This window comes from Notamacropus eugenii, chromosome 3 (assembly GCF_028372415.1).
Source record: "Notamacropus eugenii isolate mMacEug1 chromosome 3, mMacEug1.pri_v2, whole genome shotgun sequence".
In the NCBI taxonomy this organism is placed as follows: domain Eukaryota; kingdom Metazoa; phylum Chordata; class Mammalia; order Diprotodontia; family Macropodidae; genus Notamacropus; species Notamacropus eugenii.
Window position 1 is genome coordinate 222,100,732 of NC_092874.1, and position 26,458 is coordinate 222,127,189.

At 38.9% G+C, this 26,458-nt stretch overlaps 1 protein-coding gene across 4 annotated transcripts in view; it reads right to left on the reverse strand.

Annotated features, from left to right (window-relative positions):
* RACGAP1 (Rac GTPase activating protein 1) overlaps positions 1-26,458 on the reverse strand; it is a 39,350-nt gene that overhangs the window by 5,566 nt on the left and 7,326 nt on the right. For 2 of the 4 annotated variants that reach the window (XM_072654646.1, XM_072654650.1), the window contains exons 2-12: positions 22,958-23,046; positions 8,006-8,208; positions 7,018-7,154; positions 6,079-6,148; positions 4,358-4,411; positions 3,574-3,654; positions 3,031-3,148; positions 2,530-2,660; positions 1,746-1,910; positions 464-559; positions 183-381 (exon numbers count right to left, since the gene is read on the reverse strand). In XM_072654646.1, the coding sequence (XP_072510747.1) occupies positions 183-381; positions 464-559; positions 1,746-1,910; positions 2,530-2,660; positions 3,031-3,148; positions 3,574-3,654; positions 4,358-4,411; positions 6,079-6,148; positions 7,018-7,154; positions 8,006-8,208; positions 22,958-23,042 (1,339 nt within the window). In that variant the 5' untranslated portion in view covers positions 23,043-23,046. The remainder of the gene's footprint in view (positions 1-182; positions 382-463; positions 560-1,745; positions 1,911-2,529; positions 2,661-3,030; positions 3,149-3,573; positions 3,655-4,357; positions 4,412-6,078; positions 6,149-7,017; positions 7,155-8,005; positions 8,209-22,957; positions 23,047-26,458) is intronic. The other 2 variants (XM_072654649.1, XM_072654647.1) reach the window with 2 other exon arrangements.

A 26,458-nucleotide genomic window follows, 5' to 3' on the forward strand; every position in this document is an offset into this window, starting at 1 on the left:
CATGATCTAAGATCACATATATTACTGCAATGATGTCAACTATGTAAAAGGTTCTCAAAAAAATTTTTAAGAACTAACATTTGCAGATTCTTTTTTTTTAAATTGGTATTAAAGATGACACCTTAAATAGCTTAGAACAGAAAAAAAATCACAAGAAACATTTTTCTGAGATCTGTCCTTACCTGCTGCTTCCATAAAGGTCTTATTTAACCGAAAGGTAAGAAGGGGTTCCCTGAGGTTCCGAAGAAAGTCTTTAAGAAGGCCACATATAGCATGGATATCATCTACTTTGCTGAGAAGAGGAACAGTTTTTGATCGAAGGAACTTCTCTTTCAATTCTTTTACTGTTCGGTCACAACCTGAGATCCTATAGAGACCTGCCTATAATCAGAAGACCCTTGATTCAAAAAAGTTCTATTTGTAGAATGCAACCACAATCCTAACTCCTGTCTTTAAATCTTACCTCATTCAACCCTCGTTGTTCAATCTCATTTACACAATGGACAATAATGGAGGGAATCATTGGTGAAGTCAGGGACACAAAATCTGCCAGATTTCCCTAAAAAAAAGAAGAAAAAAAAAAGGAAGCTTACAGTTATGCTTCATAACATTCAGACCAACGGGTGTAGCCTGAAAACTTTGCATACTGAGCCATCTCTAGAAGACACTGATTTAGGCTGGATTATTGTGTATCATATTCCCAAAGTATGTATTATCAGGTAAGTATACATGTCAGTATCTATGTACTGTATTTTATGTGTACATGGATATGTCTGCATGCTGTGTACTGTGCGTACATGTGTGGATACATGTGTTCATGCATGCATGTGTGTGTGTAAATATGGATGTATGAGTGCATGCATGTATACTTCCCAAAGAGACCTACCCCATATCCTTCCAATGCTATTTACTGGCCAAGAACAGGTAAATGTTTTGTTAACAGTCAAGTGGAAGATATAGGAAGATATAGAAAAGGGTCAATGCAAAAGAAGAAAGAGTATTCTAGCAAAGGAGCAATTCTACCAAGCATTCCTGACTAGGGAGTTTCTACATAACAATAAAAACTAATTAAGCTTAATACGATTGCAAAAACTAATCAACACCAAGAAGCTAAGAAATCTAGCGAATCTATAAAGGAGAAGCTGTGACAGATGCACATTTGCTTAGCATCTTGAGAGAAACCCATAGAATCAATAGCTTCAAACCCCAACATGGTCTCATATCACTCTGAGGCTTTTTTTTTTTTTAATTTTAAAGTATGACAGTCTTCAATAGTTGGAAGGGACCTCTGCGGTCATCTAGTCAAATCTTTACCTGTACATCATATTCCTTATAATATTCCCATCAAGTAGTCTTCCAGTCTTTACTTGAAGACCTATAATGAGGAGTAACCCACTACTTTCTGTGATAATCCATTTCACTTGTAGGTAGCTTTAATTATCAGAAAATCATTCCTTATATCCAACTTGTTCTACTCTCAGAGTTTCTGAATAAAGAAATCTTACAGAATGCAAAGGGGTCTCAAAACCAAGAGAGACAGCTTTTGAAAGGCTCCCTTCTTCCCCCAGTTTTTCTTTTTTATAATAAAGACGAGACAGGATTTTGCTAGAAGCCGTGGGGTCCTAATTAGTGTATGCAGAAGACAAATCATATAATTCTATGTGATTCTGCAAAGTCTGCCATTAACTCCTTCAATGACTACACAGGGTCTATAGTCAGCGAAGAGATCCCAAATTAAGTTGTACCTCTCCAATTCTGACAGGTGTGCCTGTCAACGTTGGAATGCAAGGCAGGGGACAACGGTCCCGGCATTCTGGATGAGCCACCACTCGACAGTCTCGGCACTTTAGGGACAATTTTCCAAACTTTATCCTTTTTCCACAAGGAACACATGACTCTGGTTTAATAACCTAAGGAAAGAACAGACATAGAGGGAAGATCATGAAAACTGAAAGGAAAAACAGGGAGGGTGTTACACAAAGTAACGAAAGGAACAGATTCAGAAAAACCTAGGAAGACTTGCATGAACTGATCAAGAGTAAAGTGAGAAGAACCAGAAGAATAATTTAAATGATATTATTGTTAAAAAGCAAACCAACTGCATATAAAAGACTTAAGAACTAAGGTCAACACAAGGACCAATCTTTCCATTTCAAATAAGAGGGGTGGAATACTACAAAAGCAGAATGAGACGTACATTTTCAAACATGACCAGCAAGTTAATTTCTATTGCTTGATTTACACTTGTTACAAGGGATGACAGAAAAATGTGGTGCCAATTCTAAGAAAGAACATCAATGAAAAACATTTTAAAGAGCAAAAAGACCTGGGCTCCCATCCAAGCTACTCCACTTACTAAGCTGTGTGATGTTGGGACTTAATCTCTCTGGCCCCATTGTACAAAATGGGTTAGCTGTGGTGAAGATTAAATAAGGGGATATGTGAAAACACTACATAAATATAAAGTAAAAATCATGAAAGTATACAATTGTTCTTACAAAGTTTCTTCTTAGACATTCACAGACTTACCGTCTTAGAAACAAATTCATGCAAACGCATGCCTCCATTACTTTGTGGAGTACTGGAACTGTCAGTCTCTGGCATGGACTCCATTGGCCTGCTAGCCAGTGTAGAGTCGCTGTTCCAAGGCTGTAAAGTGCCTAAAATACATCAAAGTAAGCAACTCAGACTTTCAGTCTATGCTAATCATTCACATAGACCTAAGAAGCATGAAAAGCAGACAGTTTTAATTTAATGCAGTAATTTAATTTGCAAACTACTACTAATAACAGGTCCCACTTCAAGGTAAGAGCTAATGTAAGTCAAAGATAGGAAGCCAATAATGTCACGGCTAGCAATCTGAAGCTGAATAGTCAGTACTCTGTTCTATCAATTTAAACATTTTTTATTTTTCTTCATGAATCAGCCAGAAACTTTAACACATCCTGAAGAGTTTATTCTAAGAACATGACTCTCCTAAATTTTATCATTTTTCTTACATAGGCACTGTTAGCCATAAACCAAAATCACCTGTTTTCCTTTGGCTCCTTGTCCAACAGGGCACAGTTTCAATAGTAGATATTGCTTCAATAGGGCCACCATCATTGGGAACAGTGACTGTAGTTTTTGCAATTATGGATTCGTTCCCCTGAAAGAAAAGTAGCAATGAGGGCAAATATGCTGCAAGAGACAAGAGAATGAAATTTCCCCCAGGTATACCTTTTGGCTTGTAACAAACCCTTAAGTTCTTATCAGGATTTAGGGAAGCAGATGAGTTGCTTCCAAGTTTACTATCTCGTACTTTAAAATGGAAAATTTGGCCATAATAGCACATACCCAAGCTACTTAGAATCAAATATAAGGCTAACATTGTTTGCTCAAATCAGTTTTAAAATGTGGAGTAGTCTCGTTCATCATGGAAGTGACAGGTTATATTGTGCAGAAAAAATTCTGCTTCATCAACCAGCTCTCAAAGGATAACACTGCAGTTACTGACCCTAAGAATTTTGGTGCTTGAGACCACAAATCTCTTCATGTTCATAACCACAACTTTCTCAGTTATGTTGCTCTCACCTGGTCTACTGTAGAACCAATGGAACGAGTTTTCTTCATTGGTCCTGGGGGACCTTCTATAAACTGTCGGCTGTTAGAACGCTAGAGATGGGACAAAGAGTGATAATGTTAGGATGGAGCAGTAGACTTTGGAAGCCTGAGAGATAAAGTGGCTAAACTGGCCAAACTTTATGCAAATAATTAGGGACTAAAGCTGGATGTGAGAAGAAAAGTAGAAGACAAAGCGGGGAAGAAGCAAAATATGCCCTTCACACCTTACATCTTCATTTCTCTGTGAAACTTAAAAATATACTCATACAAAATGGCTTTAAGGTCCTGAAACACGTAAGAGAAAGCTTTGAGAATTTAAATGACAACCCTAAGTAAAAAGACTTGTAATCCTATCTAAGGACATAAAGACTTTGGAACAATATCAATTGTCCCAATAGGATGACACCCCCCGCCCCCAACACATACACTCTCTCTCTCTCTCTCTCCACTTGAAGCTTTTCTCAGGGCAGCAAAATGTCTCACATAAAAATTAACATGACAGCTGAAGGCAGACATAAATTATGTTCTATTTCCTTCTAAGAATGGAGGCTGATGAAATCCAGGCCAGGAAATAGGGCTGGGACCTGGTCACCCACTGACAAAACTAGCCACAGTATACTGATGTTGGGTTTCATAGTTCTCCCTAGACCCTTGAGACAATTACAGGACCAGTGCATTAGGTATTTGACATCGTAACTAAATTTCATGGAGCAAACTTTTCTACTTCCTTTGGTTAGCATGGAAGCCTACATACCCTCTTTTCTCTCTTCTTCAGCCTTAAGGTCTTCACCATAGAAGAATCCCAATCCTGTTGGAAATTGCATTATCTTATTAATTTCTTTGGTTACGCCTACACTCAACTACATCCAAGTTTCCAGAAAACTTTTTGTCCCAACCAACCCAACTTGCTTACAAAAGTTTCCACTCAGCAGTTACCTTGTTTTCCTATCTATATTAATTTTGGGTCTTATAAACACAAGTGATTTGTTTTAGGCTACCCTATTACTACTACTAAGATCATTCCTAAGAATAAAACTTTTCAGTCTTGGGAAATTTATACAACAGATAACCATTTGGTCTAATGAAATTAAAATTCTACACCCTCATAGTCAGGAAAATTTGGCCACTGGTTGCTTGATTCAGTTTAAGTTACTATGAATATTGATTATAATAAATCATAGGTCAGTCTATAGCTTTACAATTAATAATATCCTGAAATTTTGACAAACACTCTGGTTTTGGTTAATTTTTCTCATTTTGGAAAGCTGACATCCAATTTTTGTACCTGAAAAGTAAATGATAACTCTTTTTCTCACTCAAGTATATCGTATTGAAGTAGCTCTCCCACTAACATCACATTCGGAAGTATTTTGGTACCTTAGAAAAATTGAAGAAATCTCTCAATATTATTCAATTTCTCTTGATATCCTTCTGGAGAGAAACCCAAACCAATGGAATTGGCAGTCCTCTTCGGATCATAAAACACTTTTCACAAATGCATCGTATGGTAGTTGCCAATCCTCATCACTATTTTCAGTATATTATAAGTTTCCTTCTAATTGGGATATATGTAAGCCACTTTCTCCTCAAGCCCCACACTTGAAAAATAAGACATAAGTCTATTCAACCAAAAACATATCTGGGACAGATGAACAGCAAGAAGACCGATCACTAAGGGGACCCTCTTTCCAATCTCACCCCAACACATCCAAGCTGTTTAACTGCATGCATAGCTTGGATTAGATGAGTCACCAATTCTATTACTTCTGGTATAATAAGACCACTAGGCCTTATCACTTGACCCACAGACCCTTCTCTTTTCTTCCCCCCACACTCCTTGCAATCTGACCTGATATAATCTAAGGACCCATGGGCCCTGCCATCTGCCCCTCTGATGAATCCTTGACTTGGGACTTCATTCACCCTGATGCTGATTTTTCTTTCATTTATTATCTCTTCCAGTTAGGAGGATAGTTTTCATGAGAACAGGGACTATCTAACCTTTTCTATTTATATATTAAGTGCTCAGTACAGGGCTTGGGACATAGTAAAAAGTTAATAAACACTTTCATTCATTTATTTATTACAAATTACAAGAAAGCAGACCATGTTTGGGAAATTTTGGTTTTTGTTTCTTTTTAAATTTGCTAGTTGAGGCCTTGAGTAGTCAGGATAAAATCAATTTCAATGCTGAATTCTGAATTGTGCATTTTTTTTCTTCAGAGAGAAAGCCTCTTAAAAGTGAATAGGTGTTTATAAGAGTAAAAGTGAGAGGCAATAGGAAGATGTATTTTTAAATACTGTCAGAATTGATAGTACATTAACCAATGAAATACCAAGACAGCAAAGAAAGGGCGTGTGTGTGTGTGTGTGTGTGTGTGTGTACACTTGTGTGAGTGTGAGAATGTGGGGGGGGGGGGGGGGGGGGAGGGAGAGAGAAATGGACTATCCAGAGCTTTATCAAAGCTTCATTACCAGGGATTCATCAGTCTTGTCAAAGCTGATATCTGATAAAATGGAGCCCGACTCATCAATGGTTGACAGTCTAAAAGGGTGAAACAACAGAGTATTAGTCACAGAAGGCAGTACAAGGTAAATTCTAACACTCAGTGAGTTCCACTGGTCAGGTCACACCATACACAGAGCAGTCTGTTTCATATGGGAACAACTACAAGGGCAAACCCTGGCTGTGATTTTTTCTTTAAAGGGCCTACAAAGCGAGCTCCGAGTTGCAGACAAGAGTAAGATGCTCCACCTCCCAAGCTGTGTTTCTATACCACAGGCAACTCAAAATCTGTGGCAAGTGGAAGAATGAAATTTAATTTGATCTAAAATGAAGCTGCGTTCAACATAACACAGATTTACCGCAGCTCTAGTTTTCTAAGATATTAAGCTCATGTATTTTTAATTATAACTATTTCTCTGAAAGACAACTGGGTCCTAAAACATAATAGTACCTAAAGTTCTGACCTTTGTCCATTAATTTTACTGGGGTGTTCAATTAAAGTCTGGTTGAGACTATTTAAATAGTGAATAAGCTGAACTAGAATTGCCTGGCCTTGGCTCACAGACGGCTTTCTAAACCAGAAGAGCTACAATGACTCTTTGGAGAATAAACACAAAGGATTCCTGAAGTGCCACTTCCACTACAGACTTCCTAACAATGTGCAGAATTACTTATTGATGTGCAATTTAGTCCTAACATCAAAATTTTACCAGTGGCAAGACAAAATCATACAAGAAGAAAAAAGGTTGGCCCCCCAAGCCTTCCTTTCCCACCCTCCTCTCCTTGGACAGCTTTCCAGCTTTATTCAGCACACCATCCAGAAGCAGGATATTCACAAGTTCAGAGAATGGGAACTTCGGACAGCTGTACTGCTCCTGATCACACAACAACAGATGCTGTTTCCCCACCTTTTGTTCCCAGCATTGCCGTTGGACTGCTGGCCCCTGTTGAGGAAAGCCAGAGCGGATTTTTGTTCCTCGCTTAGCTGAATGCTGCCAGATGCATCACACATGAGCAACTCCCGAATCAGCTGAATCTGTCGTTCCTACAACCACAGCAGAGTGAAACATCGTAACTAGCACCTCAGATTTATGGGACAGGCAGAGCAGAAGACATTAAAATACAGCATTATGCAAATAGGCCTTCGGGAAGGCCACTACACCAATAGCATATTAATTCACATCAAGCCTAGATTGTCTCCAGTTCCTGAGCGGTAAAACAAACTCCATTTAGAATAGTAGGGCTTCTGCTGCAAGATTTCTGGATTACTTGGCTAACCTAAAAGAAGGATAATTTAGAATGAGGGCCCCAAAATAGATCTGTCATAGCAAACATTTTAGTGGCATCTTATAGGACAATTATTGGCTCTTCCACAGATCAAAGCAGGCACCTATGCACCTTTCTAAATGGAGGAAAATGCGTTTAAAATGGATACAAAGCTGTAACATGGTGGAACCAGTCAATCTGAACTTACCCAGGCAACTTACCAAGATGGATTTATGTCTCCCACCAGAGACCTGACACTGCACCATTGTACCAAGACCCATCCTGGTACATTAAAATGCTAGCGCTCTGTCAGTCACACTGTTCAACTGGTTGAATACTCCTAACCCTCTGTTCTGGAGCAGAGAATAGTGATGCAGAAAGCCTTATAGTACATTCTCCTCTCTTACGGTGACTAACTACAGATATAGAAATAACCCTAGGAGGCAATGTTTGGAGCACATAAAGGGAGAGCTAATATCCCATGCCAGAGTATATAAATAGGAAATTTTGTACAGAAAGCTTGGACATCTCCCATGCCAAAGGTGACATTTCCAGAACATCACAAAATGCACTGGAAAGAATCTTGTCATGGTTGCTACTAAGAATTATAGCTCAAGAAACAATACACACCAGCTTTTCACAGTCAGCTTCTGCTCGTTGTCTCCGTTTGATCTCCACATCTATCTGGTTTCGTGCATGTTTCAGTTTCACATCTAGGGCACTACGTTCTGTCTCTGCTTTCATCAAAAGATCCTTGTATTTTCCCAATTCGTGCTCTGTCCTTTGCCATTTCTTGCGAAACTCTTCAAAATTCCTTGCCAACTGAATAAATTCTGAGGAAAGGGGAAAACATCAATAATTCAGAGAGAATAAACTCTAATAAACAAGTCCAGTGGTTAGATTTATTCTGAATGAATCATTAAAAGACCAGCTGAACCATGAGCTAATCCAGCTGAAAACAACTTGGTTCCAGCTACAGATTTTGGATTGATGCTCTCTGCTCCATACTCTCCCATATTTGAGGGTCTTACATATTTCATAGGGAGAGGTTCCTGTTTTGATAGGCCACTTACTTTTGCTGTGGCCAGTGGCATCTGTTATAGAATAAGCTACTTATTAGTCAACCTGGCTCCAGATGTGACACTAAAGCTCCTGAACAGAATGCAATCAAAAGGAAACACCTTTGGGGCATCTGTCATATACCAGGCCAGCTACAGCTATAAAACAAAAACAGACTCTTTTACAGTCATGCATTGCTGCACCAGGGAGACACTAAACAGCAAATTCAAATGTAACTGTTGTAATATGCTCCAGTAAATATAGATTAATATTATATACGTCTAGACCTGCAATTCCACTTAGCTAGATAATTATACAAATATTGATTCGAAAGTAAAGAGCCAATTTGCTTTAGCTGTTTAACATTGCCCTGAAGGGTATGTAAACGTTTAAACGCAAAGTTACAGAAGAGGATTCTACCTCTTTTTGTCAAATCATGGATGGGAGGCCATGGAATCCATAAGACAGCCTGCAAGAAGGAACTGCCTCAAATTAAGAGACAGGCAGTATCAGAAACTAATATATTACTTCCTGGTTACTTTACAGTTAACCTCCATACTTCACTTGAAATATTTGCCTTACAGTTAAGCTCAAACCTACCTTCAGATAGAAAGTTCAAGCATGCAATTCTGGCATTGGTCAACTTGCCAATGTGTGGAGTTTTATGGCTGAAATTAAGTCAAATCATCAACTAAATCAGCAGGTTGTCAGAAACACTTTAAAATGAACTGAACTTAGAAGCATGGAGCTTTATGTAGTAGAAAAAAAAGTGGAAACAGTGGTTACTCAATTAATTGCAGAATGGCTGAGGAAACAGTGGTACATAAAATAGAATGGACTGTCACACCATTAACAAATGGCAAAAAAATGAAGAAATCAGAGAAACTTGGGAAGCTTATATGAGCTAATGAGAGCATGGCAAACAAAACCAAGAACAAAATAAACACAATAACATGAAGGAAAACAAGACTAAAGAGCATCAGAACTCTAATCCATATAGAAACCAGTCTTCAGAGGACTGAAGGTAAAAAGATGGTAGATTACAGGTATAAAATGAAATCTATTATTATCAGACATGGCCAATGTATTTGTCTGGCTTAACTATTTCATTGTTACAAAGAGTCTAGGAGAATAGTGTTGAGTAAATACTAAGGAAGTGATAGAAATGGGAAAACAGGATTAATAAAACATTTTTTAAACTTAGAATTACAAGGAAATTTTAATAGCCCCTTGCTTTAAGTACATTCGCTTGAAATTATTTCACAAAATGTCAAATTTTAAAAAAAAATGACAAACTAGGACACAAATTTTCCAGAACCCAAAGCCTCAAACTCAAGTAATTATCAAGCAAGCATGGCATAGTGGAAGGAGAGCTGACCTTAAAGCCAGAAATGTTGGTCAGTGAGTCACTAAACATTTGTTAAGCATTTACTGGCTGCTAGGTAGCACAGTGGGTACAATGCTGGGCCTGGAGTCAGAAAGACCTGAATTCAAATTCAGTCTCAGACTCTTACTAGCTGTGTGACCTTGGGCAAGGCACTTAACCCTGTGAGCCTCAGTTTTTCATCTGTAAAATGAGAAGGAAATGGCAAACCATTCTAGTATCTTTGCCAAAAAAAAACCCAAATGGAATCACAAAGAGTCAGGTATGACTAAAACAAATAAACAGCAACAATAAGCATTTACTATGTGCTAAATTAAGTACTGGGGATAAAAAAAAACTAATGGGGAAGTGTATTATTATCATTTAGCATAAATGCAAGGACCCTGACATTCACAGGGGGGCCTTTGGTCTGCTTTTCTAAAAGGAAAGGCAACTTTTCAGGGGTCAACAATCATTTCAATCAAGCACATATGTATCATTCACTTAGTTCAGAGGGAGAGTCAGCAACCTGAACTTCAGAGAAAATGGAGAAATCGGGGGTGGAGCCAAGATGGCGGAGTAGAAAGATGCACATACACATAGCTCCGAACTCACAACTCACAGAACGGCTAGAGGGGACCAACTCACGGTGAATTCTGCACCCAGAGGCCACGGAATATTGGAGCGAGGGAGATTTCTGTTCGGAGAGACCTGCAAACCTCTCGCGGGGGTCCTTCGCGCTGCGGACTGGGCGCCAGGACCGGGAGCTGAGTGCAGCCCTGCCATGGCCGCGACACCGTGAGGAAAAGATCCGAGCGGGCTACGGAGACGGGATATCCTGTGGCCACGCGGGTCCCTCCACCCACAGAGGGACCTGCAAACCTCTCGCAAAAGGTCCGTCGCGCTGCAGACGCGGAGCCCAGTCCAGACCTGCGGCAGCCGGGGCTCTGAGAAGTACAGATCCGAGCAGGCTTCAGAGAGGGGATCTCCAGCGGCGGCACAAGCCCCCCCCCCCCCCCCCCCCCCCCCAGGTGACAGGGGTCGGTGAGAGAGTCTCTTTGGCGGGTTGAGAGGGGAGTGGGGTGCCCCCATGGCTCGGCCCCCCCGGGAGATAGAAGCTGAGAGGCGGCTGCAGACAGGGGCTCCCCAAGCGGGCGGGAGCCTGGATCCATTGTGGAAGGTCTGTGCATAAACCCCCTGAGGGAACTGGGCCTGAGAGGCAGCCCTGCCCCGACCTGACCATCTGAACTTAATTCTCACACTGAATAGCAGCCCTGCCCCCGCCAAAAATTCTAAGGCGGGAAGCAGCATTTGAATCTCAGTCCCCAAACGCTGGCTGGGAGGACCAGGAGGCGAGGTGGGTGTGAGGAGAATATTCAGAGGTCAAGCCACTGGCTGGGGAGAATGCCCAGAAAAGGGAAAAGAAATAAAACTATTGAAGGGTACTTTCTTGGAGAAAAGACACTTCCTCCCTTCCTTTCTGACGAGGAAGAACAATGCTTACCATCAGGCAAAGACACAGAAATCAAGGATTCTGTGTCCCAGCCCACCCAATGGGCTCAGGCCATGGAAGAGCTCAAAAAGAATTTTGAAAATCAAGTTAGAGAGGTGGAGGAAAAACTAGGAAGAGAAATGAGAGGGATGAAAGAGAAGCATTAAAAGCAGATCGGCTCCCTGCTAAAGGAGAACCAAAAAAATGTTGAAGAAATTAACACCTTGAAAACTAGCCTAACTCAATTGGCAAAAGAGGTTCAAAAGGCCAATGAGGAGAAGAATGCTTTCAAAAGCAGAATTAGCCAAATGGAAAAGGAGATTCAAAAGCTCACTGAAGAAAATAGATCTTTCAAAACTGGAATGGCACAGATGGACGCTAAGGACTTTATGAGAAAGACAGATATCATAGAACATAGTGAGAAGATTAGAAAAATGGAAGATAATGTGAAATATCTTATTGGAAAAACAACTGACCTGGAAAATAGAATCAGGGAGAGACAATGTAAAAATTCTGGGACTACCTGAAAACCATGATCAAAAGAAGAGCCTAGACATCATCTTCCATGAAATTATCAAGGAAAACTGCCCTGAGATTCTAGAACCAGAGGGCAAAATAAATATTCAAGGAATCCGCAGAAGACTGCATGAAAGAGATCCAAAAAGAGAAACTCCTAGGAGCATTGTGGCCAAATTACAGAATTCCCAGGTGAAAGAGAAAATATTGCAAGCAGCTAGAAAGAAACAATTCAAGTATTGTGGAAATACAATCAGGATAACACAAGATCTAGCACCCTCTACATGAAGGGATCGAAGGGAATGGAATAGGATATTCCAGAAGTCAAAGGAACTAGGACTAAAACCAAGAATCACCTACCCAGCAAAACTGAGTATAATACTTCAGGAGAAAAAATGGTCTTTCAATGAAATAGAGGATTTTCAAATTTTCTTGATGAAAAGACCAGAGCTGGAAAGAAAATTTGACTTTCTAACACAAGAATGAAGAGAACCATGAAAAGGTGAACAGCAAAGAGAAGTCATAAGGGACTTACTAAAGTTGAACTGTTTACATTCCTACATGGAAAGACAATATTTGTAACTCTTGAAACATTTCAGTATCTGGGTACTGGGTGGGAGTACACACACACACACATGCACACACGCACACATACATAGAGACAGAGTGCACAGAGGGAACTGAAGAGGATGGGATCATATCTCAAAAAAAAAAATGAAATCAAGCAGTGAGAGAGAAATATTGGGAGGAGAAAGGGAGAAGTTGAATGGGGCAAATTATCTCTCATAAAAGAGACAAGCAAAAGACTTATTAGTGGAGGGATAAAGAGGGGAGGCAAGAGAAAAACATGAGGTCTACTCTCATCACATTCCACCAAAGGAAAGAATAAAATGCACACTCATTTTGATAGGAAAACCTATCTCATAATACAGGAGAGTGGGGGACAGGGGCACAAGCAGGGTGGGGGGAGGATAGAGGGGAGGGCATGGGGAGGAGAATGCAATCCGAGGTCGACACTCATGGGGAGGGAAAGGATCATAAGAGAATAGAAGTAATGGGGGACAGGATAGGATGGAGGGAAATATAGTTAGTCCTATACAATACAACTAGTATGGAAATCATTTGCAAAACTACACAGATTTGGCCTATATTGAATTGCTTGTCTTCCAAGGGGAAGGGGTGGAGAGGGAGGGAGCTAAAGATGTTGGAACTCAAAGTGTTAGGATCAAATGTAATGTTCTTACCACTGGGAAATAAGAAATACAGGTTAAGGGGTCAAGAAAGCTATCTGGCCCTACAGGACAAAAGAGAAGATGGAGACAAGGGCAGGGAGGGAGGATAGAGGGGAGAGCAGATTGGTCACAGGGGCAATTAGAATGCGTGGGTTTGGGGGGGGAGGGGATAAGAGGGGAGAAAATTTGTAACCCAAAATTTTGTGAAAATAAATGTTAAAAGTTAAATAAAAAAAAAAAAAAGAAAATGGAGAAATCAAAATCAACAGACAGAGCTTCCAACAGCCTGACAGTAAGCAATACATACATCACAGATCAACAGACAGATACAACTGCTTGAACATCTATACATAAGTTACCAGAGAAGCACCAACATCTGGGTTTTCCAAGGGGGAGGAGGGTACACTTAGAGACTTCCCAGAGTCTCCTCTGGCCAAACAAACACTCCCAATCAGTAAACCCCAAAGTGAAACCTCACAACTCAGAGTACTTATATTTTTCAGAGCCAGAAGGCAAGACAACCCTGGAGAACCAGTGTTTCATTAGAAAATTAACAAAAGGTGTGGGCCTTCCTACAAATCTTCCCAAATCAAACTCCCCTTAATAAGCAGGCCCATTAATGGGTGGGGAAGATCTCCTCATTAAGAAGCAAAATTATATTAACAATAAGCAAAAATGCATCATCAATACACCTAGATAGCAAATTCCAGACATTTTTCATACTCTAATAAGTTTGGTTTTTTTTATTTCAGTAAATTAGATATGGATAATGCCACCTACTACTGCAGATTATAACATCTCAGGGGTCCATTTTCCCCCCCCTTTACTCTGTTTCCTGTTTCATCCTGAGGATGAAGATCACATGGTTCACCCACCGCACAGGTTCCACGAACTAAACTGGTGAAAAGGGAAGAACTTCTTTCCTTCACTTCCTTCCCTCTTTTATTTCCTTGCTCCGAGGTTTCTCTTTTTATTCTGTGTCATTTATACTTTTCAATTTTACATGCCACAGGTGATCCACACTGGCCTGAGAGGCCATGGTGACCCTGGAGCCAGAACAAACTCAGCCCCTTCTCCAGAGACTGAGGTGGTAAAAGGCGGAAGTAGGTGGGTGAATTATGCATACTACATGTTGGGAGAATAAGAATGTATATTTGTGATTGTTTCTGAAATAAATATTCCTTTGTAAAAGTTTTTTTTTTTAAGCATCATGGTACCCTAAAATTTCATTCTGCTACAGCCAACTCAATGATGAATTTTATCTATGCTACTCTTCTGACAAATACATATGGTGTCATAACTAGGCCTGTATTCTATTGTCTTTCCAATTTAGGAGGGGCTGTCAGAAATGGAGCTCTACTGGCATAGCATTCAAGAACCCAGGTCTATGCCACCATGAGGTACTAGAAGAGCATTTTAATAGATGGTTGCTTTAAAGGAAAAATTTTGAAAACTGACAATCTGGCTCTTGCAGCTATCCATTAAAAAGATTATTTGAATATTAAGATGCCTAATTTTAGTTTTTTAGTATTTTGGGGGTGGAAAGGGGATGTTGAACCAGATCTATGATTTTTTTAGTGCAGTGAACTCTTAGTGAAAAATTCTTTCTACCAAGGGATTTTTAACTGAGAGTCCACAAATTCCCAAAGAGTCAGTGGATAACTTTCAGGGAGTCCTGTAAATCTGGATGACAGAGAAAAAAAATCATTATTTTCACTAAAGTATAAATGAAATTCAGCATTTCTTTCAATTATGAATCTTAAAAAAGGAGAAGGGCGGCATCCATAAGTTTAAGTTTCACCAGACTGCCAAAAAGGTCCATGAAAGTCTAGATAATTCTCACAGAGTCCTTTGGGGGCACTGACAAGTATAAGTAACTTTCCCAGTTACAGTTGTCAAAGGTGGAACCTGAACCCTGGTCTCCCTAATTCCAAAGTCAGACCTTTATCAATTATGCTACATACATCTGTTTGTCTTGAATACTGTTATAAAAGTTCTATTTGAAGGGAAAAAAATTGTACTCAAATACTTGAATTAAAAAACAATAACATTTTCAGTTAAGATAATGATGTGAAAAGTTAGAGAGAAGTCATCTCTTCTATAGAAAAATTCCATCAAATATCTGCGTAGGGACACAGAAAGATGAAAAAGGAATTGGGGGTTGAGGGGGGGTTTGAGCATCCATTCCAAAACTTCACAAAAAGATGTCTGAAGCAGATGCAGATAAAGGGTATCTCACCACCAGGGAAGCCAGGGAGAGCACAGGTAAACAAGCTTCTCACAGGCAGTGACAAGAGTACAGTTTAGGGAAGCTATTCCACAAAAGAAACCTGAAGCCAGCTTGTACTCTGAGCTGGAGTATGGCAAATCAATGCCAACTCTAATGAACTGACAGAGTTTGATGCCAGATCTTGGCCCTGGCCAGTCTGAACAAAAACCAGGAATAGAATACTGCTCAAAGAAAGATGGCCTGGCTTGCACCCCTCAGTGAACTTAGAGATGCAGCAGGAGACAGGGCCAATTCAGAACCTGTGCCCTAGTAGTGGGAGAACTGTGCAAAGAAGCCTGGGACCGCTGAAAATTCCAGGGCTGTTAAGGCTACAGCAGAGGGCACAGCCAACAAATAACCAAGGTTCATGTAAAAAGAAAGATAAAGAGTAGTCGAAGCCAGAATCTGTAGAACTAAGACAGAAGCCAACAATTGAGGCAGAGTGTGGAGTCTAATTCCAGAAAACGCATCCAGGGTATAGAGGGCACAGGACCAAACAAGGCCTGTTGAACCCATCTCAAAGAGGTCTGGAGGGAACTGACTGGCTTGAACACAAAACTGTAAATCAAGTACTGACACTGAAAACAAGAGAAAAAATTAATCACAATTAAAAAATGCCAAGGATTGAAGGCAGACTAAGAGATAAATCCAGAACAAATCAATTCAATTCAATACACATTGGTTAAGCTCCCACTAAGTGCTAAACCACAGGGATACAAAAAGGGACAAAAGATAGTCCTTGCCCTCAAGGACAATATAATCCAAAGAGATAGATAACCAGCAAATAGATATGTACAAAGCAAGCTACATATAAGATAAATAGGAAATAATTAAAAGAGGAAAAGCACTAAAATTAAGAAGGGTTAGGAAAGGTTTCCTGTAGAAGAAGGTATTTTAGTTGGGACTTAAAGGAAGCCAAGGAGGTTGTCAGTCAGAGTTGAGGAGGGAGAGTGGTCCAGAAATGGGGATAGGGCCAATAGCCAAGAGGCCAGTGTCAATGGACAGAAGACAACCTCTCTGTGAATAAGGTGTAAATTAAAGACTGGAAAGCTAGAAAGGGGGCTAGGTTATGAAAGGTTTTGAATGGAAAACACAGCATTTTGTATTTGCTCCTGGAGATAATAGGAAGCCCCTAGAGTTTTAAGGAGTAGGAGAATGACCTTCATTTTAGGAAAATCACTTCAGTGGCTGAATAGAATAAGGATTTGCCTCACCAGCAAACTATTGCAATAATACAGGTGTGAGGTGATGAGGGCTTGTACTCAAGAGTTGTGGCAGTGTCGGAAGAGAGAAAGGGCATATTCGAGAGATGTTGCAAAGGTAAAATCAAAAGGTACTGACTGGTAACAAGTTCGAATATGAGGAGTGAGAGACAACAATTATAAGCAGTGCTTTAGAGAAAAAAATGAGCTAGTCAAAAAGACTACAAAAACGAGATAAAGGAAGTAAGAAATGAGATAAGTTTGAGAAGGAAAAATTTAAGGAGAATAAATAACTGAAGATGGAAAATCTTACCCAAGTATTATCTTCCAAAAAAACAGAATGGAACAATCAGAACCCAACAATTTAGTAAGGCAGAAAATAATATTTGAACAAAGTAAAAAAAAAAAATGAGGAGAAAAGATAAAAGAAAATGTATTTACTATGGAAGACAGCTGACCTGGAAAAAGAGGTCAAAGAGAATCATAAAAACATGACCAAACAAATATAAGCACACTTCAAGAAATCATAAAATAAAACTCAAATCTATTAGAACCAGAGGGCAAAATGAAAAGAGAATATTCCAGTAAATTCTTAAAAGAAACTGCAAAAGGAAAGTTCCTAGAAATGTCATAGTCAAAATCCAGAGCTTTCAATTGTAGGAAAAAATACTAAAGTAGGCAGAAAGAAAAAGTTCAAGTACCAAGCAACTATAGTCAAAATCATGAAGACCTGGCACCTAAAGAAAATCTTGGAATATATTATAGAGTTAAAAGATAAATGTTTACAACCAAAAACAAATTCCCTGCAAAACAGTACATAAATCTTCAAGGAAAAAAAAATGGACTTTTAAGCTGGGCATAGTGCCTATACTCTCTGCTATTTGAGAAACCGGGGCTAGTAGACTGCTTGAGTTCACTAGTTCTGAGCTACGGTAGGGCTAAAAAGTCAATCAAGTATCCACACTAAATCTCCCACCAATACAATAAGCCTTAGTTTCCACTAAACATACAAATGAATTTTAGTTAGCATTCAAAGAAAAATGTATTCCAATATTATATTTGTTTTTGGAAAAAAAAAAAGGAGAGAACAGATCCTACCAAACACAAATATGGTATGATATCTAAACCAGAAAGAGATAAAGCAAAGAAAGAAAATTTAAGGGACATCAGTACAAAAATACTGAAGTACATCAGCAAAGAGGCCACAGAAACATATTTATAAAATTTTATAGTATGACCAGGTTAGATTTATATCAAGAGGGTAGTCAGTTCAATATAAACAAAACTATAAACATAATAGATATTTTATAACAAAAATAATTTAAAAAACATACAGTTCTATCAATAAATGGGTTGTTTTTTGGTTTTTTGTTTTGTTTAAAACAGAACATGTACTTAACATCTTAAAAACATTAGACAGCATAAGAATGGACCATTTCCATAAACAGCAGAAACTTTATTAAAACCAAGAGCAAACATCTATAGTGCAGAAAACTAGAGTCCTTCTTAACGTTATCAGCAGAAAAGGGCCAAGTGTCCATTGTCACTATCATTTTCTAGCAACAAAAGAAGACAAGAAAAAGAAACTGAGGAAATAAGCATAGACAAAAATTATAGATTTTTGCAGATGATATGATGGTCTATTGGTAGAACCCTAGAGATTAACTTAAAAAATTTAAAAGGAACAATTTCAAGAAATTTAGTGTTATAGAAAATAAACTCATAAATCATTCTTTCCATAAGTACATTATGAACAAAATTAAGCAAAAAGTCAAGTCAATCACGTCAATAAGCATTTTTAAGCACTTACTTGGTGCCAGGCACATCTTCAAACAAAAACTTTGCTTGAATAAATAGATAAATGAATTTGGGTTTGAACAAACTAAGCCAGTTCTAGTTTTCAGTTCAGTGTAATCATTTGTGGGAGAATATCAACAAAAATTAAAAAGAATGAGAAAGTATGGATACATTTTGATCTGCATCAGTGAAGAAATACTAATACAGGTGAGATCACACACCTCAGTATTCAGTTCAAATGAAAAAATTCAGGCACTCACTGACCTTCAGAACCAACATTTATCTTCCATTGCTCAAATGTCCTGAATTCAGTCAAGTTAGTTTCTTCAGTTTTCCCAAAATAAGACATATTTACTCACATTTCCAGACCTGTGGTCATATTATGCTCTCCTCCAACCCTCCCCCTATAAAATCCTGAAATGTTATTATGACTTATATATTCAATCTCAAATTCCACCTCTTCCACAGCTTTTTCCCACACTGTACTCTTCCCACAGTGATGCCTTTCCTAATCTCCTACCTTTCCTCCCAAAATTATATCTACCTACTGGGTGTATACCTATGTATGTACATGTCTCCTCTCAACAGACTTTTTTACACTCCTTGAGAGTAAAGACTCTTTCCCTTTTATAAAACAACTGATGACACGTTGGATAGAGCACTGGGCCTGGACTGAGTTAGACCTGAGTTCAAACCCAGCTTCAGACACTTACTAGTTGTGTGACCCTGGGTTAGTTACTTAACCTGTTTGTTCAAGTTCCTCAACTGTAAAATGAGGATAATAAAAAAGTGCTTTTCTGTGCTTGGCACATAAGCACTATATAAATGCTTATTCCCTTTCCAATGCTTATCTTCCTTCCCTTTTTGTCTTTTCTAGTACCAGCACATAGTACGTCCTTAATAAATGTTGACTGACATCTCACTGTACTTCTAGTTTGTAACATACTTAGGGACTTGCATTAATCTCTAATTGTTTTGTGTGTTTAAGTCTTGCTTTCTTAATCATATAACCTTCCTGAGGATAGGGAACATGTCCCAAGTTCTTTTTTGTATATTCCACAGTATCTTGAATAGTGCTCGGTAAGAACTTAATAATTACACAATGACCTATCCCTAGAGGAGATAACCTCAAGGCCCACTCCCACAGGAAGTGCCGTAAAAGTATAACATTTGGGTTTGGATACCTGCAAACACTGATATATTTGCATTTTTATATCTTTGTCTCTTTTTCTCTTGAATAAAATTCCCACCTTCTCAAGGACATATAACAATTTCTGGGAAAATGGAAAAGTGGGTTGGAATGAATGAGAGCTAGATCAGCACCATATGCCTCATACCATAACTAGGTCAAAGTGGAGTATTAAAGGTCACACCTTAAAAAAGTCAACTAGATCAAATGAAATAACTCTAACTGTTATGGCCAGAGAAGGATTTTTTAAAAACACAAAAGATAAAATAGATCATTTGAAGTACAAAAAAGTAAAAAGCTTTGGCTTAAACAAATCAGAATAACAGAATCAACTGGAAAGAACAAAACCGGCATCAAATGTCAATGATGTGGGTTTGATATACAGGATATATAGGTAATTCAAACAAATATATAAGACCAAGAGCCACTTTATAACATATACGTGATTAAAGGATAGCAACAGTTCTTACAAGAACTGGAAACAGCAGCTGTATGAAAGACTGCCCCACATCACTGCACGTAAGGAGGATTTGTTATTCTTTTTAGAGTTAGTTTCTCAGGATCCAGGGCCATGGGAATGTCTAGTTTCCAGGTGTTAGAAAATAACTCCCAGAATAGCCCCAAGGATTCTAGATAGTAGTTCTAAGAATCATAGTGACAGACAGTTTACCGAGGCTGTGCTGTGAAATAAGGGGCGACAATGTGATATTTACTATGCTTGCGCAGAATGACGATATTACTAAAGTTAACTTGTGAGGCCATTGTTGGCAAGATGCCTTCTTTGTCTGTCGCCCTGTAAAGCGAGTGGGCACTGGTCAGTGAGTGGGGAAAACCACAGAGAACCTACAGGGGAATATGTGTGTACCTCAACCAGCCCTCACTGAGGCTTCAGGGGACTCAGGGAAGTGCATGAACTGTGCCTTCTTGATTGACCCTATCGAAACACAGGGGTAGTTGCCCCCCCTTCTCACCGGCCCCTGTGAAAAGGGTGATTAGGGAATGTTGTAGGAGCTGGTTCTCCCACAATCCTTTGAGAAGACTAGACTAGAATAAAACTAATTATCAACCTCTTCAAAGTTGTCTGCCTGTCTGACCAGATCAAGAGTGAACCTGTTAGAGGCTGGAGACTGAAACCTCCACTGTCTCCTGTGTGTTATCTATGAAACAATCTCTAATAAGAAGAGAAAAATACAAATTCCATTAAGACAGCTTGAAGCAGTGGATGTTGAGCCCATCTTGATGTCAGGCACTACCTCTGACACATATTGGTTGTGGAGCGCTGAACATGTCACATAATCTCTCAGTGCTTTTTCTTTTTTAAAGTATGCAATGAAGCTTGTATGGCTTTACCATAATACTAAAATTATTATCTTTACGAGTTTTAGAAGCAGAAAAGAAGATAAAGTCTACTTATGTGTCCTGCATCTGTGATCCCATTTGCACTGATTCTCTTGCCATCGGCTGTAGAGAAAAACCCCTTCTTGGTCTCCCATTTATATACTTCTTCTGCATGTCCCCTGCTCCTTTTATTATCTTAAAGATAACTACAGAGCCTTTAGGCTTTTCGTTCACCTTTGCTTCTTTCTGATCATACATGTGCTTGATGACCTTTATGCCATTTTTCAGATACTTCATTGGAAATGTACCAGTGTGCTTATATTCGTCTTGTGTCTTTCCATTAAAATCTGGTAATCTGTGACTTTGGTTCTTCTGAGATCTTGGTATCACATGATTCATAATCACCAGGAAAATACAAGTTGAAGGGAAGATGTCAATCTGTATTGATGGAGAGAGTTCTCTCACCTAGGATTCCCTCACATTAATGAAACTGAAGGTCCAGACTACTGCATATGTCTATGACATGTCACTTCCTACCCAGTAAAGATGGGAATAGTCAACTTTGGAATGGCTGTTAGAAAGACAGGCATACCAATACACCGCTGATGGAGTTGTGAAGGTGTCTACCACTCTGGAATGCAACTTGAAATCATGCTAAGAAATAACCAAAATATCCTTTTAACCTAGGGTATACTGCTAAGTATACCCCAAGGAGGTCAAATATAAAAAAGGAAGGTCACACATAGAGCAAAATATTTATAGTAGTACTTTTTGTATTTAAAAAAATGGAAACAAAGTGGATGCTCACTGATAGGGAATAGCTTTATGTCACATAAATGATGGACTATTACTGTTATCAGGAAAAATGAATATGAAAAAATCAGAGAAGCATGTAAAGACTTATGTAAAATGATAAAAAGCAAGGTAAGCTGCAGAACCAGAAAAATGATACACAAAATAACTACAATGTAAATGAAAACAATAAAATGCTAAATGCATTTATAATGACCAAGGCTTGACTCTGATAAAGAGATTTAAAAATGCACCCCTCCCCTCCTTTCTTTGCAGGAAGCTTGGGGAGGAAAGACTATGGGCACAAAACACTGCATATATGTCAGATTTTGCTGCTTAACTGTTTCTCCTCCTTTTTTTATTCGTTGAAATAAAGGATGGCTTGCTGGGTAGGAAAAGGAAGAAGGGGTCTATTAGGAAATAAAGACAATGTTCTAAAAAAACTTGTTTTTAAAAGTTGAAAAATTTCACCCTTATCTTGGCTAAACTAAGGCAAAAGAGATTTGTCTGTGCTTAGACCAGAAAAGATGGATTCAAAGCACACCTCCAGTTATGGTTTTCAAAAGCCTGGAAAAGAAGCTAGAGATGGAATATTTAAATGTGGAAGCTGAGTACAGTCTTTACTTACACTTGCATGTTGTCTTGAACAAAACTACGGGGTACTTGTGTATGTGCCTTTAAAGTTCCACTTACAAATCTGGGTACTAGTGGGGACATAAAAAAGGGAATAGGAAAAAAAGAAAAGATTATGAAAGTATATAGTTTATTTAGGGTAATTTCCTTGTATCACATTAATGCTACTAGGTTTTTATTGCTTTCTAACTAATCTATGTTCTCTCATCTTTTCTCTTAAGTCTCCCTAATGATATATCTGGCCCCTCTATCCAACTTGAAACAAAGGAAATAAACATCCTTTCTCCCAAGGGCAGAGAAATCCTATCACATTATCTTTTGAAGTAGAAGTATTGCAAGGATAAAACATTAGAGACACATTACTCTAAACTCTAAGCAGGTAGCACCCTTCCTAGAAATTCTGTAAGAGTCTTTGCAATCCTAATTGTGAATAGGGAACTAGCAGCTTAAACCACAGTTCTGAGCAGAACTGAACTACCATAAGAAAACCCATTTGAAAGCAAGGGCTGCAAAGAACATGAAGCTCAGAATAAGCACATTCATGGTAAGCTTTAAACATGGAGGAAAGAAAAAAAATCTAGTTCTTTTAGGCTACTCTATTAAAAACTGTTCTAAGACTGGAACACACTTTAGCTGTATCAGAAAACCAGTTCTAAAAATCTGTTTTCCTCATTACACAGACCAGCTCAGAATGACTTACGGAGTTCATTTCCTTCATTGAGAATCTCCGCCTGGCGTACAATCTGCTCAAACAGATTCCGCAGATTCAGCATCACAGTCTCCATCTTTCTGCCAAGAAACAGAAAAATATGTTAAGAGGTCTTGCCTCTTTCTCAGACATGAGATTCAGTGGAACCCCTGAACAGCCTCAAGTGACTCAAACTTCTAGATGTGCCTAGTGAAACCAATACCACAAGAATCTCAGGAACACAATCGTCACAAGAACAATACTAGAGGTACTGACAGCAAAGATGGCAAATGTGTCAAAAATCAGAGAAACTCAACTCTCCCTATACAAACTACATCAAAGATCTAAAAAGGATTCTAGATTGAATGATGATCAAGAATTCAAAAAAGAAACAATAAAAAGCACCCTCATCGAGCCTAAGGCTGAAAAAAAGGGTCAACCACAAATCTACATTCAAGTATTCAGAGAGGGATCCCACCAGACAAGCACAAGTAAATAGTATCGGAGACACTCTTGACACTAATAAGGTATCAAGGAAAATTTATTACAGCAGAGTTCAGAGGAATTGGTCACTTTGGCCAAAGCGAGCCCCCACCTTCTTTTCAGGAGGAGGGAGTGCTGAATACAGAAGTAAGATGAACTATATACAGTTAGTTCAAGACAGATCCTCCCATCAGAGGATGGACTGGTTCAACCTCCATTGGGTCACCATCTGCTCTACATGCCCATTACATAACCCCCTTAGTATGAGTCCCCCTCCCAAACATGCTCTAACATAGGACCCATGATCAAAAAATGGAGGGATAATTTTATGTGTGGTGTGTCTGCTTATATACATGAGGTTCATTAAGCAAGTGCAGTGAAGGAAAGCCTTCTCCAGGTAACTCTAGGTCATTTTCCTTGGCTAGTTCTAGCTAGCTGTAGATTTGGTTTATCAAAAACGATGTAATTTTCTGAAGGCCACTGTCTGTTTTTTGATTGTTTGAGTCCATCTGCAGTCTGCTGGCCTTCTTATTATCTAACTTATTCTCAATAACTTCATCAATTAACAATAACTTACTGTGGAAACTTAACTTTTGCTGTCTCTCACAATAGGCCAGCTCCTCTAACCAAAAGATCTCTAAGGGTAACTCCAGAGCTAAAGGGCAGAGCCAGGAGAGAAGTCCAGAAGCTAGCAGCCCTCTGATAGAGGATACACCAAGGGAAGTTCTAAAACTGCAGTGTCCTAACACAGGAAATGGGAGGGGGGCTGAAAGATGCCAGAACCAAAAACCTGGAAACTGAGGTTAGAATGAAAAAGGGCCTGACCAATTCATGTGAGACGGGTGTGGGGATGAGTAGACTGGGAAAACCTGGCCCCAGAAAAAAGCCTTAAATCAGAAACTGAAAATAGAGAAATGAGTTAAACAGGAGATACCAAACACTCTAAATAAATACTATAGGTCAAAAGTAAGTCAGCATCATTAAATATCAGGCACTGTATTAAGTAAGCAAAGTACTCTCACAGATGGTGGGCTTTGAGCTGAGTCTTCAAGAAAGACTGAGAGGCAGAGGTGAAGGGGCAGAATATTTTAGGTATGGGGGAATGAGGATTAATCAGTATAAAAGCACTCTTATTCACCCTATATATGCAATACTTTCAGTATTATCAGTTCATTATTACCATCATAACTTCTCCCTATTACTACCCCTTCCCTTTATTTACACAGCCACCACCCCATTACAGGCCCTCATAATCTCTTACCTAGATTACAGCAATAGTCTTTCAACTGATCTCTACCATGTTTCTTCCCCACTTTACTCTATCTGCCATTCAAATGCCAAAGCAATTTTCCTAAAGAATAGGTAGGTCTGCTGTCACCCCCTACCCTCCTCCAGTGGCTCCCTATCACCTTCAATCAAATATAAAGCACTTAAAGCTCTTCATAAACTTGGCCCATTAATACTCTATTTCCTACCACTCACTCTACAATCAAGCCACACTGAACTACTACTTGCAGTTCCTTGAATGTAACACTCAATCTCCTAACTTCCTGCCTTTGCACTGTCTGAACTCCAAGTATGGTACACACTCCTTGGCTTCCTATAAGGTTCAGCTCATAGTCCAAATATTACAGAAGGCCCCTTGCTTGTCTGCTAGTGCCTTCCCTTCTGAGATTATCTTCCATTTATTTTATGTATATTTTATATGCATGGTTATTTCCATTTTTTGTCTCCCCCATTTCAATGTGAGGTCCTTGAGGTCAGCGGCTATTCCAGTCTGTCTCCCCAGTGCTTAGTATAGTGTCTAGTATTTGTAAGCACTTAATAAATGTTTATTGTCTGAATAAGACATTCACCACAGAGGAGTCAAAAAAAGATGGAAAGGACCCATGAATGTGTAAAAATATTCAAAGTAGGACTTTCTGTTGAAGCAAAGACCTGAAAACTAATCAGGTGCCCATTATTGGTATAGTGACTGAACAAATCTTAGTATGACATGTTATTCTCAAATCCTCACTACTACCCTCACCCCCACAGTCAATCAGCTGCCAAGTACTATCATTTCTACCCTCTAACATCTCTCATAAATGCCCCTTTCTCTCCTCTGACACCCTAGTGGTGATGGCTCTCAACAATTCTTGCCATTAACTATTATAGGTCTCTCCGCACACCAGTCCACCCTCCAATGAGCTGTAAAACTGATCTTGCTGAAACATAGGTCTGACCATGTCACCCTCCTATTAGATAAACTCCAATTTATCTCTACAATCAAATATGAAATATTCTACTTAGCTTTTAAAGTCCACCTTGCTCCTTCATACCTTTTCAGTCTTCTTATTCCCCTTCCCTGTATTCTACAACTCAGTGACACTAGCCTCCTAGCTATTTCTCTCACAAAACACCTCATCTCCTATCACTGGCTATTCCTCATGTCTAAAATTCTCTCATTCCTCATCTTTGCTTCCTTCAATGATGCTCAGTTAAAAGAAGCCCTTCCTTTTCCCCATTAATGCTTTGTCTTCCCTCTCAGATTATCTCTAATTTATCTTGGAAGTAGATTGTTTATACTTGATTGTTAACATTAGACTATCTTTGTACATTAGTTTGTACTCAATTGTTAACATTAGACTGCGAACTCTTTGAAAGTAGGCACTGCTTTTGCCTTCTTTGTTGGCACATTCCTAGCACACAGCAGATGATTAAAAAATGCTTGGGTGGACCTATAAAAATGTAATTGATTATCGTAATATAAGAAATGATGAAAAAATATAAAGTCAAGAAAAATTGGGAAAATTTTCATGAACCAATACACAATAAGATGGACAAAAACCACGAGAATTATTTATACGAGGACTTCAACATTCTAAAGAAAAACAATGAAAGACTCGACAACTTGATCAATTCAATAACCAACCACACAACTCCAAAAAACTGATGAAGTTTGCCTTCCATCTCTTGGTGGAGAAGAGTAGAGATATGGAAAGAGATGTATATTTCAGATAAGATCAATTGTGCATTTGTTTAACTTTA